General features: G+C 42.5%; 2 protein-coding genes across 5 annotated transcripts in view; both read left to right on the top strand.

The window, feature by feature from the left end:
• On the top strand, nucleotides 1–2642 carry hmgb2a (high mobility group box 2a). Its single transcript, XM_034094842.2, has 5 exons — nucleotides 1–111; nucleotides 905–1064; nucleotides 1257–1408; nucleotides 1568–1742; nucleotides 1946–2642. The coding sequence occupies exons 2-5, from the start codon at nucleotides 909–911 to the stop codon at nucleotides 2111–2113; spliced, it is 651 nt and encodes a 216-aa protein (XP_033950733.1). The 5' UTR covers nucleotides 1–111; nucleotides 905–908; the 3' UTR covers nucleotides 2114–2642.
• Nucleotides 2643–7698: 5056 nt separating this feature from the next.
• Nucleotides 7699–14043, top strand: part of wdr17 (WD repeat domain 17) — a 37123-nt gene continuing 30778 nt past the window's right edge. For all 4 annotated transcript variants that reach the window (XM_071206773.1, XM_034082004.2, XM_071206874.1 and 1 more), the window contains exons 1-2: nucleotides 7699–7758; nucleotides 11432–11559. In XM_071206773.1, the coding sequence (XP_071062874.1) occupies nucleotides 11437–11559 (123 nt within the window). In that variant the 5' untranslated portion in view covers nucleotides 7699–7758; nucleotides 11432–11436. The remainder of the gene's footprint in view (nucleotides 7759–11431; nucleotides 11560–14043) is intronic.

Genomic DNA, 14043 nt, shown 5'->3' with positions numbered 1-14043 from the left:
GCTGTGGAATTACATCTAGTTAAGTTAGTTTGGCTCGCAGGCAGTGACAAAACAGCCAAGCTTTTGTCCTCCTTCAGTCGAGTCGTTCACAACTTGTCTTGCTCAGACCAGGTAAGGCCCCGCCGTTTTTACATGTTGTCTTGGTAATGTTCTAACCGAATGTCTGAGGCGCTCTTATTTGTGTTATGTTTCGGGCAATCAGATATTCTATTTGTGCATATTTACAACCTAAAGGCTTTAGTCCATCTAAATCGTTTATGTTACGTTAACATACGAAACCTTATTAGTAGTTAAATCATTACATTGCTATAATGTGTCGCACGTTAGTTTTTGTACTGTGTTTAATCCAAGTTCCAAACTGTTGAGTTTGGGTCTTGGTCGGTTTTGAGACACAGGCCTGTTAAGCCTTTTGCTGTGTGCGCAACATGCAGTTCAAACGCCATTTGGTTTGGTAGCTTAGCCTGCTAGCGTTAGCTGTAGAGTCCGTAGCTCCATATTTTAAAGTTTGAGTGCGCAATTTGGTTAAGAATCAAGCGGATGATAAATACAATGTATAAGGCACAGACCTCTCGTGTGAAATGTATAATTATACATTGGGTTACTTTAAGTAACCTTTTTGGCGCAGATTAGTTTAGGCGGGAACATCCAAAATGGAGTCACGTCTTTTTGTCCCAGATCATTAGAAATCCGATTAGAACAGTACTGGAACTAGCTTGCTTACATAGTGATTTGGAAATGTTGATCGACGTTGAATCTTGAAATATTAGCTCTTCCAAAAGTTAATGTAATAGTTATTTTGAACTAGAGTAAGTCTTAAACTTACCTAATGTTACTGCATGTCCAGTTGCTTTGTCACTATGTGGGTTCGTTGTGTTTTAATGTAATATTTCTGCCTCGTTTCTAGAGCAATGCCGGCCGCGAGAAAGGACCCAAATAAGCCCAGAGGAAAGACCTCCTCCTATGCTTTCTTTGTTGCAACATGCCGCGAAGAGCACAAAAAGAAGCACCCTGGAACCAGCGTAGGCTTTGCAGAGTTTTCCAAGAAATGCTCTGAGAGATGGAAGGTACAATGTTCAATTATTTTAATTCCCATATTGTATATTCAATGATAGTAGACAATGTAAAACATACTATATAGTTGTATAAGTATTTTGAGTTGGGGTAGAATTGTGTTTTTATCAATGTCTGATATTTGGTGACAACTTCATCAGAATTTTGGGAAATGTATAACTTTTTTCCCTTCTCCCCCACCATAGACCATGTCAGCCAAGGAGAAGGTAAAGTTTGAGGATTTGGCTAAGAATGACAAGGTTAGGTATGAGCGAGAGATGAAGACATACATCCCTCCAAAAGGTGCACCTGGTTCTGGCAAAAAGAAAAAGGACCCCAACGCACCAAAAAGACCACCGTAAGTCTAAAACCCTCGCCATGCTGCCTAATGTAGGGCGTTAAAAACCGTAGAGCCGAAAAATATGTTCAACAATATTCCTTGCAATAGAGTTGTGAATGTGCAAATGGCATTGTGGTGCTTTCTGACATTAATTATTGTCCCTGCCCCTTCCCCCAGTTCCGCTTTCTTCGTGTTCTGCTCAGATCACCGTGGCAAAATCAAGGAAGAGCATCCTGGTATCACTATCGGTGACATCGCCAAGAAGCTTGGAGAGTTGTGGGGCACACAGACTCCCAAAGACAAGATTCCTTTTGAGGCAAGGGCTGCCAAACTGAAGGAGAAATATGAGAAGGTAACCTCCCATTGTCCTGTATTTCTTTATTTTTATACATTAAATTCTATTGCCAGGTAAAAATGTAATCTTAAACTGGCTAACATTGTTGAATGCTGAGTTCTCATGTTATGAAACTTAAAGTTTATCTCGGTGTAAACAAAAGAACTTGTCTGACCACAACATTGTAGAGTTTGTCTCATGCGTTTCATTTTATTTTTAAGGATGTTGCCGCCTACAAAGCCAAGCTTAACCCAGGGAAGAGCGATGCTGGTAAGAAAGGTGGCCCTGGCAGGCCAGCTGCCAAGAAAGCAGTACCCGTTGACGACGATGATGATGATGACGACGATGACGAGGAGGACGACGATGATGATGACGACGATGATGAATAAATGGTTTATATCTCTGGGGGTGTGAATTCTGCAAAGGATTGTTCAGCTTAACTTTTGTGTGGATGATTTGAACAGTATAGCCTGCTGTCCCTGTTGGTCTGCCTCTGTAGGACACCAGACCTGTATTCCTTTTCAAGTTCAGGGATTTAGTTTTTATTTTGTCACTTAGTCCCCTAATTTTTTTTAAAAATAAATGTTTTCTGCTGAGCTCGAGTTTGTTACATCATAGGTCCTCGTTTCTATCAAAACGGGCAGCTAGATATACATTTCCTTCGAACATTCAATGGACTAAAACATGTACAAACAGTGGACAGCAGCAAATTGGTAAAGTTTTAAAGGTGTATCGTTTCTGGAAGCACTGCTTATGTTTTCTGTTTAGTGGTGCCGTTTCTTCACTGTCATTTTACAACCAAGTTATCTGTAGTTTAATTAAAAATGTGTGAAGCCATTTTTAATGTACTTTCATGTAAAAATGAAAACATTCATGTAGAACGGATTTTTTTTTGTAATAAAATTTTGTATATTATAACAGAGTGGGTCACTTTATTTTTTTATGCTACAGTGCCACTGACACATTGCTCTAGATTGACTGTTAATTCTGCTATTGCTCAATTTAAAGGACATCAACATTTCCTTTTTCAACATGTCATCCCCCTTGCTCCAGACAGTGTTTTCCAATAAGTACAAAAACAGGAACCGTACTGATCTGGGGAGAAAAACCAGAGGTGACTCAAGTGTACCTTAAACTTTGTCTGAACTACATTCAGGGTGTCCGCGGGGTCTAAAAGTATTACAAGTTGATAAATCAATTTAGCAAAAATTAAGGGTATTAAACGGCATTTTCCAAGGTATTAAGAAGGTCCACAGCAACGACAACATGAAACACCCTTTAATTTACTGAAACAACATGTCCGGAAACCCCCTCAAGGTGGCCCCATGCTGCTTCTTATTTTAAGTTTCGTTGCCTTGCTCCGCTCTGTGGGTGGGGGGGGGGTTATCTGCTGGTGGACTACCTGAGACATACAGCAGGAGAACACGCCGTCCACCGCGGAGAATAAACAGAAGGGCAACCATAACAACCGGGGTCTTCTTCGCTGCTTTTGGTGTCTTTTGTGGCGGCAGCAACGCCACTTACAGGCCTGGCATATGTACTACAGCATTTCCAGCGGTCCAGTGTGAACGGACACGTTAATGAATCGAATGCGTGTGAACGGAAGACTTTTTTGCGTATGTGTTTTACTGTATGCGTCCTCGTGGGGCCGGGGTCTAAGCCAAACTATAACCGGTCACAGAGATCTGCTATTTTAAAGTATGGTCAACACATATCGACCCTAAATATAGTCTATATTAAGAACGAGAAAAGTCTTAACATATATATCGGTTTTTGTAAACATATGACAAATGTGTGAGGGTGATGACGTCAGAGCATCGTCCTATGTGCCGGGCTTAGCCCCGGACAGCCCCAGCCCAATTTAACCCCTGGGTATTTGTGAGGGAGCTCCTGGCATTACCCCGCTGAAGCTCATGAAGTTTAATATATTTCATAGTTCAAAGTTTTGTCAATTGTTTTGTTTATTGGTCAAATACTGGACTGTTGACTTCAGGACTCCTGCATATACCCTGACATTACTCTACCTGACTTTTGGTAGTTCACTGAAAGAACGTACGCAACTAAAGCAGTACCACAATAAAAGAACTGTTACAACAACAACAACAACAATACTTTTACTCCAGTTAGTGTAGCTGTAGCCAGTCATTTGTGTCACTTCACTAGGCAGCGGGCGAAGGCTGTGCGCATTTTGATTTGTTGTCTGCAAAACTTAATGGATATTTAATTTTTGTATTTAAAACATAATCCATTAAATTGAAGTGGTGGCAGAAGTATTCTTGCCATCAAAATAAAGAAGATTAATAGTATGAAGTAATGTAAACATACTTTCACTGCTGATAAAGGGCATGAATGGTGGTGTGTTGGCTATGCTTACGGGATTTGCATTAAAAAGTTGAAACTGTTAAAGGACAAACCTTCTTAATAAAACCTGAAAGACATATTTCAGAAAATGAATATATATGTATATAGTTGCTGAGTCTTCTGTAATATGTATGTCATGTTCTGTTTGTATCACCATATTTTCTGGGTTATGAGATGTGTCTGATTCTGACTCCCCATCACTCTGTGGAGTCTTTCCGCTTCCTGGGCAGCATCATCGCCCAGGACCTCAAACCGGGGGCAGAACATCTGCTCCCTCACCAGAAAGCCCAGCAGAGGATGTTGTTCCTGAGGCAGCTGAAGAAACTCAACCTGCCAAAGACGATGATGGTGAACTTCTACACCTCCATCATGGAGTCCATCCTCACATCCTCCATCACCATCTGGTACACCGCAGCCACAGCCAAGGATAAGGGCCGGCTGCAGCGTGTCATCCGCTCTGCAGAGAAGGTGATCGGCTGCAATCTGCCATCCCTCCAGGACCTCCTCAACAAGGCCCGGTCCCCACTGACACTTTACCTCAGCCTCAACGCAGACTCTATCCATTACATTAATGCACACAATGTTGACAATATCAGTTTTGTTTTTACTGCATATATTTTATTTTTTATTTCAGTGTAAATACTATTTTTTTGTGTTCTTAAAATAGTTCTATGTTTTTTTATTTTTTTTATTACTTTTATGTATGCACTACAACACCAAGTCAAATTCCTCGTACGTGTGAACTTGGTAATAAACCTGATTCTGATTTATGTTGAGTGTTGGAGGGTAAACATTACATTTCCTTTCGTTGGGCTCAAACAAGCATAAGCAGGAGCGGATCTAGAAAAATATTCATGGGGTGGCAGGAGATTTTGAGGGGTGGCATCCTCTGGCAGAAGTATATGCTGATTTAATCGCAATGTTAACTTGGAAAGCCAGGGGGCTTTGCTGGTGACACAGTTGGTGATTTATTCAGAATTCAAGGCGCACTCAACCAGCATGGAGACCACAGCATTCTGCAGTAGTCAGCAAAATATAAATCATATTCTGGATTTTTTAACACTTTTTTGTTTACTAGATCATTCCATAGGCCTATGTGTTCTTTTATATTTTGATGTCTTCAGTATAAATCTACAATGTAGAACAAATTTAAATAAAATAAAAAACTTCGAATTTGAAGGTGTGTCCAAACTTTTGACTGGTAGTGTACAAGGTCATCATCTTAACAGTCATCATCTTAACAGTTTTTAACAGCTGAATGTGGCGATTACCATGTTGTTCAGCAAAACGCCTCAGAAACGTATTAAGATCCAAAGCTTTGGTGCGTTTTGATTCAATGCTGAGTACAGCCAAACTTGACAGTCTCTTCTCTGTCATTGCAGACCGAATGCTTCTCGTTTTGCACCATCCCGGTCAAATGAAATCGCCGCCAATCACATTTCGAGGCTCGCGTCTTGTCAGGGTCGGCTCTAGAACAAATTGAATGGGGGGGCAATCATTTACCACGGGGGGGCACATCAGTGGTGTCGACCAGTAGCGCACCTATGACTTGTGCATATATGCACGGTTGTGGCACGGCCACCAAAACAGAAACATATGGACATAGGCCAACATATAAAAAGTGTGCAGATGTATTTAGTATCCTATCCATGTTTTAGGTGGGTGATGGACCTAACATCCTCTAGGCTAGGGGGGTCCGGGGGCATGCTTTTTTAAATATTGAAGTGATAAGCATCAATCTGGTGCACTTTGAGAGCAACATTAAGAGTACTATGGATACATCTCTCAACACCCATATGAAACAGAACTGTAAACAGATTTGTCTTTATGGATATTTTACAAATCACTCCCTTTTTAAACTGTATTCTTGTTTTGTCATATATCTCATAACTGTTTTTCATTTATTCTCTCTGGCTGTCCATCTCATAATGTTCACATATAAACTAGCTGTCAATAGGAATATCATTCAGAAGAATTATAATTTCATGCAAAAATCTGTCACAAAAAGAGGTTGCACATTTAAATTCAGGTGTTGTTATGGCAACGTCAGTAGCCAAACAGCCATATTTACTGCTGCCAATACGTTCAAACATGATGTCGACACGTAAAGCAGTGGCATGCCACCATTTCAGCTGACTTTTTCTCAGAAATACTGTCACATAATATCCATATATTTCACTGCTAGGTTGATGCTTAGCTAAGCTAACTATGAAACACTTTAACTGACAGGACTCAGGATCAACTGTGTAAGGTAGCTTCTAGCTTCATGTCGAACAGTAAGTCAACATTTTCCAGAGAGCTTTCTTTGAAATCACCAGGTAACGCTAAAAACATTACATTTAGATTGTATGACAAAGTGTTTATTAATATATATGGCTAGCTATAGCTACTTGCTAACGGTTTAGCTTACCTCCGCGATTCAAAGTAACGTCAACGTAGCTGTAATTAATGCTTTGCTTACATGTTGACATAACTTGGAAGTTTACTGACATTTACATACCTTGTTCACCTGGCTCAGGTGGTGGCTCTGGGGTTGTTGTGTGAGCCACCACTTGAGAATTGTCGTCTTTTTTAAGAAAAAATGTTCTTATGTCCATCTTGAAAAACTCTGAGTCCGACTGACAGTTTATTTTACACATTGTCACAGCTCACAGGATAGGTACCTCTCAGCCAATAAGACAGATGTTTATTTCCATTCAACTCTCTGGTTGATCTGGTGTCTTGCCTCTGTTGCATTCACGGGACATTACATTTCTGCTGTCCTCTCTAGTGTCATGATGAGGTTCAGGTAAAGCACGGTGAATGTATTATATTATTGAGGGAGAATTCTCCGGGGCTACAGGAAAAACATTAGGGGCTTTGATGGCAAGGCTATTTTTAGGGTGGCAGGGTTGCCTCCCCCCCGTAGATCCGCCCGTGAGCATAAGGAATTTTTTCCCAATAGACTAGTATTACGTAGCCTAGTATTCTTTCAGTGAACTAAGTCTGGTAATGTAGTTTAGAACAATTTTAAGGTGCAGTTTACTTGAGTCTGTATTTTCGCGACTGTATATTTCCGCTGCACTCCATTTTAGAATTAGCCTAAATAATGTTTGTGTGCACTGCTTTGATCTGAAACAGTTTTAGTCACCGGTTATTCAGTTTGTTAGATTATTTTAGAATGAACACCATAGTGACCTTCTAAATGATCATTTATTCTGTATATCATTATTGACAATAAATCCCCCTCTCTCCCTCTCATCAACTGTTGTTGTAACACACACGCACGCACGCACACACACACACACACACACACACACACACACACACACACACACACACACACACACACACACACACACACACACACACACACACACACACACACACACACACACACACACACACACACACACACACACACACACACACACACACACACACACACACACACACACACACACACACACACACGCACACACACACGCAACATCCCTACAACACACACTTCTGGATACACACAGTACAGAAGTCAATATCTTACTGACCCTTATGAAAGCCAATAGCTGAGCCGAATGATAATCCACAAGGACCAATCACCGCCGCCATCAGGCTCCACCCCCCGCAGAGCACCGTGAGCAGCATTTCAGCACCTGGAGCTGTCCGTGCTGCACGCGCCAGCCGACAACTGACGGTAAGGAAACACCGACAGCCTCCACCGACCTGCAGGTAGAATATACATAACGACGGACAGCATCACAGACATGCCACGCTGCGGCTGTCCGTCACTGAACCGCTGCACTTTGAACGCGGACCTGCGGCGCTCGAGGGGCTCAAACACTGCGGACCTGTTGATGCCTCTGGGGGACGTTAGCCTGTAAACACCGCATCAAACCGCAAAACCGCGTTTGTGGCGAGTGGTTGCAGCAATGAAGGGGGGATATAGTGAGTGTGTGACGGAGTGTGTGTGAGCTCCGGGTCCGCACAGGTGTTTGGGTCTGAATAGAAGCATCCTCTGGTAGCTGGGGCCTATTGATCGCCTACAAAAATGGAGCGCGGCTTCTGCAATTTGCAAGGAAACCCAGATGTGGTATCTTATAGCCGGGTACTTCACAGGCTCTAATACATGCTGCTAAAACAGCACTGAGAGCTGGCCGCACTTTGTCTCACGGCGACATGTTTCATCGGAGCGGCATATGTTATGGTTTCATTCTGCTTTGAAGAGTGTGAGCTGATCTAGCCTATACCCTAGAGAGCAGCCTTTAGAGATGGCAAGTCTTACATGGTCTCCATGGAGCACATTTAGTGTTAATAGACCCATTTAAGAAAATGATAAGATCCCATCAGATTCCAAATGCAAACGACTGTCTGTTTCCCTGACACAGCTGTTAGGTTAACATGGTGCGGCTTTCTTCCTGAGGACAAACTCTATGTACCATCTAAATAAACTCGTTTATTTGCCTGATAACATAAGCATGTTAGCAATACAATGAAGTACAGCTGAGGCTGATGGGAACGTCTTAAGTCCTGCAGGGCTTTGGTCTTAAACCACTGAGTTGCTGACATTGAGAATCTGGCCTGATCATGGTGCTAGATGAATTATAAATGGACACTTAAGCAATAAGAATGTATTCGAAAGGGGACATGATGAATGTGTGTAATTCCACGACAATCCAGCTGCTGAGCCATCTCACTTAAACACACGGAGGTAACCTTGTGGTGGCACGAGAGAAACGTTGATATCACCAAAGTCAATATGACTTCTTTCCCAGATAAACCAGAAATGTCTGTATCACATTTTAATTATGAAATGAGCGTTCCTATAGTTGCAGTACCATCGTTCACTTTTCTTAAAACAGCAGCCTGGTGCAGACAAGATTGATCCATTGAATTAACAAACATGTCATTTAACATTCTGCATGATAGAAACACAACAACTCAAATTCAAAATTAAATACACCGAAGAAATATAGGATATGCCTTAAATCATGACACCATTGATTGCAAAGATATAGCTTAATGTACATAAGAAAAGAAACAGCATGTACAACCATGTAATCAATCTGTAGTTCCTTGGTGCGTGCAATAAGCCCAAAATAAGGTGGTGACATATTTGATCTGATGTTGACAGGAAGTGCAGGGCGAGTCCTCACCGTGTTTCAAGACAAGTGCTGTGCTCAACAATGGGACAACTGCACATGGTTAGCAGATTGGCACCTGGCAGGAAGAGCTAGGGTCACGGGGCAACAGGTATAAGACCATGTCCCTTATTGGGAAACCCCCCACCCCTGTCTAGGGGACCCGGCTTTCTCATGAAGCCTCAAAATGCTTGCTATTGTAAAGGCTGGAAAAATTTAATTTAAAAATGTATAAATACGATGACAGTTCTTTATCCATGTTATTGACATTAGACGCTCTTACATTTCTATGGGTGTGAAGATCATCTTTTATTATTTCGAGCAGCGTTTTAGTGAAGATGCTACCCAGCAACAGCCTAGATACAAAGGGATTGGTTCAACAGTTATCCAAGCAAAGACCCTTTTGGGGGGCTTTGCCCTCAATATCAACAAGATTACTAATACTAAACAATGTTTTTCTGCAGGAGTCTTTTTAAGATTCTTGCTTTGTGTCGTCGTACTGTGAGCACAGTCATTCGGATATACTGTTCAGTCATTAGTCAGTTCCTCACAGGGACACTAATTGCTCAGTAGATAAGCAGCCGTTTCAGCCAATCACAGCACAGATTAACTCAATCCTTATCCTTTACTAGCTGCTGAGCTCCGCTGCATGTGTGAGTCATACTGAGCTGTTTACTGACATTAATGATTGATCACAAACACGAGTTAAAGAGGTATTGACTTCAGTGGCGACGTTGGTGCTGCATTGGTCTGCATCACAACACCTAACAATGGAAGGATAACACAGAGGATAATATTTCTGCTGACTAATCGTTTACATTACAGTCATTCAGAGACTGAGAATCTAGGCATGATGTTCTTAATTTATTTATGTAGTTATTTGCAGTGAAGGAAACAAGTATTTCATCCCCTGCAGATTTTTGCAATTTGCCCACTTCCAAAGAGATGAACAGTCTGTCGTTGTCATGGCAGGTTTCTTTGAGTAGAGAGTAAGAATATCAAAAAGAACATCCAGAAATTGACCTTATATGAAAGATACAAATATATTTGCATTTAACTATTTTAAATAAGTATTTGATCCCCTTGCAGAACATGTGTTCGTACTTGGTGGAGAAACCCTAGTTGGACACAGAGGTCAGACCCTTCTTGTAGCTGGTCTCAGGTCTGAGCACATCTCAGGTCCACTCCTCTCTGAAGACCCTCTCCAAACCCTGCAGGTTTGGAGGCTGATGCCTGGCCTCTGGAAGCTTCAGCTCCCTCACAGATGTTCTATGGGATTAAGGTCCGGAGACTGGCTAGGCCCCTCCCTCTCCTGAATGTGCTTCTTCTTTAGCCCCTCCTGTGCTGCCTTGGCCGTATGTTCAGGGTCATCGTCCTGCTGGAAGACCCCTCCATGACCCATGCTCAGAGTCCTGTCTGAGGGAAGGAGGCTATCGGCCATTATGGTGTAGTGTGTTACCAATAGTTCTCTTGGTGACTGAGGTCCCAGCTTCCTTGAGATCATTAGCAAGTCCCTCCGTGTAGTTCTGGCCCCTCCCCTTTCTCCTGATCATCAGACCCCACGGGGCCAGATCTTGAGTGGAGCCCCAGCCCGAGGGCGACTGATGCTCATTTTGTCTTTCTTCCATTTCTGAATAATGGCACCAACAGTGGTCTCCTTCTCTCCGAGCTGCTCTCTGATGGTCTTGTAGCCGATCCCAGCCTGGTGCAGGTCTACAGTCTGGTCCCTGAGGTCCTGAGACAGCTCTTTAGTCTGGCCCATGGTGGAGAGGTTGGAATCTGATTGGTTGATTCTGTGGACAGGTGTCTTTTATACAGGTAACCAATTGATGTTAGGAGTACTTTCCTAAAGGTAGAGCACTAACCGGTCTGTGGGAGCCAGGGTTCTTGTTGCTTGCAAGGGGATCAAATACTTACTTCCCCAGTTAAATGCAAATCAATGTTTACGTTTTATATGATGTACATTTCCGGATGTTCTTTTTGATATTCTTACTCTCATTAGTAAAATAATCCTACCACTAAAATGATAGACTGTTAATTTCTTTGTAAGTGGGTAAACTTACAACATCGGCAAGGGATCAAATCAGTGTCTTCTCCACTGTCCCCTGAGACCAATCAGTCTGTTCAACATGAGATGGGATACACAGAACATATGAATGGACGCTATGCAAAGATGTCACCTTGACGAGGCCCAAATAAACCTTCATACATGTGTGTTTGTGTCTCCAGGTGAGATGTCCCGGGTGAAGCAGGTAGGTCTGCTGGCAGCAGGCTGTCAGCCCTGGAACAAAGACGTGTGTGCTGCCAGCGGAGAGCGCTTCGCCTACTGCGCCACTCTGGCGATATACATCTACCAGGTGATCCACGGGTTCACCAGGGCGGGATGTCTCACATTTAAAGTGGCACATTATGCTAGCAGTTAGCTGTGTGAGCAGCTCTCACACACTGATGGTTTGTACATGTCCATGGTTTGTACATGTCCCATGGTTTGTACATGTCCATGGTTTGTACATGTCCCATGGTTTGTACATGTCCCATGGTTTGTACATGTCCATGGTTTGTACATGTCCATGGTTTGTACATGTCCCATGGTTTGTACATGTCCATGGTTTGTACATGTCCCATGGTTTGTACATGTCCATGGTTTGTACATGTCCATGGTTTGTACATGTCCCATGGTTTGTACATGTCCCATGGTTTGTACATGTCCCATGGTTTGTACATGTCCATGGTTTGTACATGTCCCATGGTTTGTACATGTCCCATGGTTTGTACATGTCGCATGGTTTGTACATGTCCATGGTTTGTACATGTCCCATGGTTTGTACATGTCCATGGTTTGTATATGTCCCATGGTTTGTACATGTCCATGGTTTGTACATGTCCCATGGTTTGTACATGTCCCATGGTTTGTACATGTCCCATGGGTTGTACATGTCCATGGTTTGTACATGTCCATGGTTTGTACATGTCCATGGTTTGTACATGTCCCATGGTTTGTACATGTCCCATGGTTTGTATATGTCCCATGGTTTGTACATGTCCATGGTTTGTACATGTCCCATGGTTTGTACATGTCCCATGGTTTGTACATGTCCCATGGGTTGTACATGTCCATGGTTTGTACATGTCCATGGTTTGTACATGTCCATGGTTTGTACATGTCCCATGGTTTGTACATGTCCATGGTTTGTACATGTCCATGGTTTGTACATGTCCCATGGTTTGTACATGTCCCATGGTTTGTACATGTCCCATGGTTTGTACATGTCCATGGTTTGTACATGTCCCATGGTTTGTACATGTCCCATGGTTTGTACATGTCCATGGTTTGTACATGTCCCATGGTTTGTGCATGTCCCATGGTTTGTACATGTCCATGGTTTGTACATGTCCCATGGTTTGTACATGTCCCATGGTTTGTACATGTCCATGGTTTGTACATGTCCATGGTTTGTACATGTCCCATGGTTTGTACATGTCGCATGGTTTGTACATGTCCATGGTTTGTACATGTCCCATGGTTTGTACATGTCCCATGGTTTGTACATGTCCCATGGTTTGTATATGTCCCATGGTTTGTACATGTCCATGGTTTGTACATGTCCCATGGTTTGTACATGTCCCATGGTTTGTACATGTCCCATGGGTTGTACATGTCCATGGTTTGTACATGTCCCATGGTTTGTACATGTCCCATGGTTTGTACATGTCCCATGGTTTGTATTTTTAATCTCTCCCTGTCCACTCACACACTGCCAGCTGTGTGGAAGCAAGCTCTGGTCTCGCCCCTCTTGAAAGCTGGTGATCCCACAGAGTTAAATAACTATCGTCCTATCTCAAATCTTTCTGCGTTATCAAAGATTCTTGAGTCCCTAGTTTCTGCTCAGCTAAAGCTCTTTTTAAATGCACACAACATCCTTAACCCTATGCAATCTGGATTCAGATCAAAGCACAGTACTGTGACTGCCAGTCTGAAAGTCTTAGACCACATTAAGGCTGCTTTGGATAACAAACCTTTTTGTGTTGCATTGTTTATTGACCTAGCCAAAGCATTTGACACTGTAGATCACCACATTATATCTAATGTTATGTTGATGTCTCGTTTCGGTCATAATGCCATTTGCTGGTTTCAGAGTTATCTAACCGACCGTACTCAATGCGTCAGGTTGGGTAGTACTGTCTCTGAGCCAGTCACCTTGAAGAAGGGAGTTCCACAGGGCTCTATTTTGGGGCCCTTGCTCTTTTTATTATATGTAAACAATATTTGTAATCAGATGCAATTTTCTACCTATCATATGTATGCTGATGACACTATTGTATATTCATGTGCTCCTTCTCTGGATATGGCCGTTTCCAATCTAAAATCTGATTTTATCACGCTGCAGCATGCGCTTCTTGATTCCAAACTGCTTTTGAACAGTAAGAAGACCAAAGCAATGCTTTTTGCTCCCAAGTCAGCGTCCTCTTGCTTCTCCATTGACACCCTTGCTGGCGTCTCTGTTGAGTTTGTCGATACCTACAAATATCTTGGCTTTTGGTTGGACAGTAATCTCAACTTCAAACACCATGTTGAAGTTCTAACTAAGAAATTGAAAATCACTCTTGGCTTCCTTTACAGACTTAAATGTTGTTTTTCAACTTCATCCTGTAAAAGGTTGGTCTCTGGTGACACCATCTATAGGTTTGCCTGTCCCACTGTTTTGGCCAAACTTGACCCACTCTACCACGCTGCACTGCGATATATATCAAATGCACCCTATAGGACTCATCATTGCACACTGTACAGCCTAACTGGATGGTCCTCACTTAGTATGCGTAGGATGCAGCATTGGATTTTA

This window comes from Pseudochaenichthys georgianus, chromosome 1 (genome assembly GCF_902827115.2).
Source record: "Pseudochaenichthys georgianus chromosome 1, fPseGeo1.2, whole genome shotgun sequence".
Taxonomy (NCBI): domain Eukaryota; kingdom Metazoa; phylum Chordata; class Actinopteri; order Perciformes; family Channichthyidae; genus Pseudochaenichthys; species Pseudochaenichthys georgianus.
Note: the sequence above shows the minus strand (reverse complement) of the source record. Positions and strands in the feature narration are given on the sequence as shown.

Coding starts and splice junctions, on each gene's coding strand:
- hmgb2a (XM_034094842.2), top strand. CDS start 909: ATGCCGGCCGCGAGAAAGGACCCAAATAAGCCCAGAGGAAAGACCTCC. Junction 1,409..1,567: donor AACGCACCAAAAAGACCACC/GTAAGTCTAAAA, acceptor CCCTTCCCCCAG/TTCCGCTTTCTTCGTGTTCT. Junction 1,743..1,945: donor TGAAGGAGAAATATGAGAAG/GTAACCTCCCAT, acceptor TTTATTTTTAAG/GATGTTGCCGCCTACAAAGC.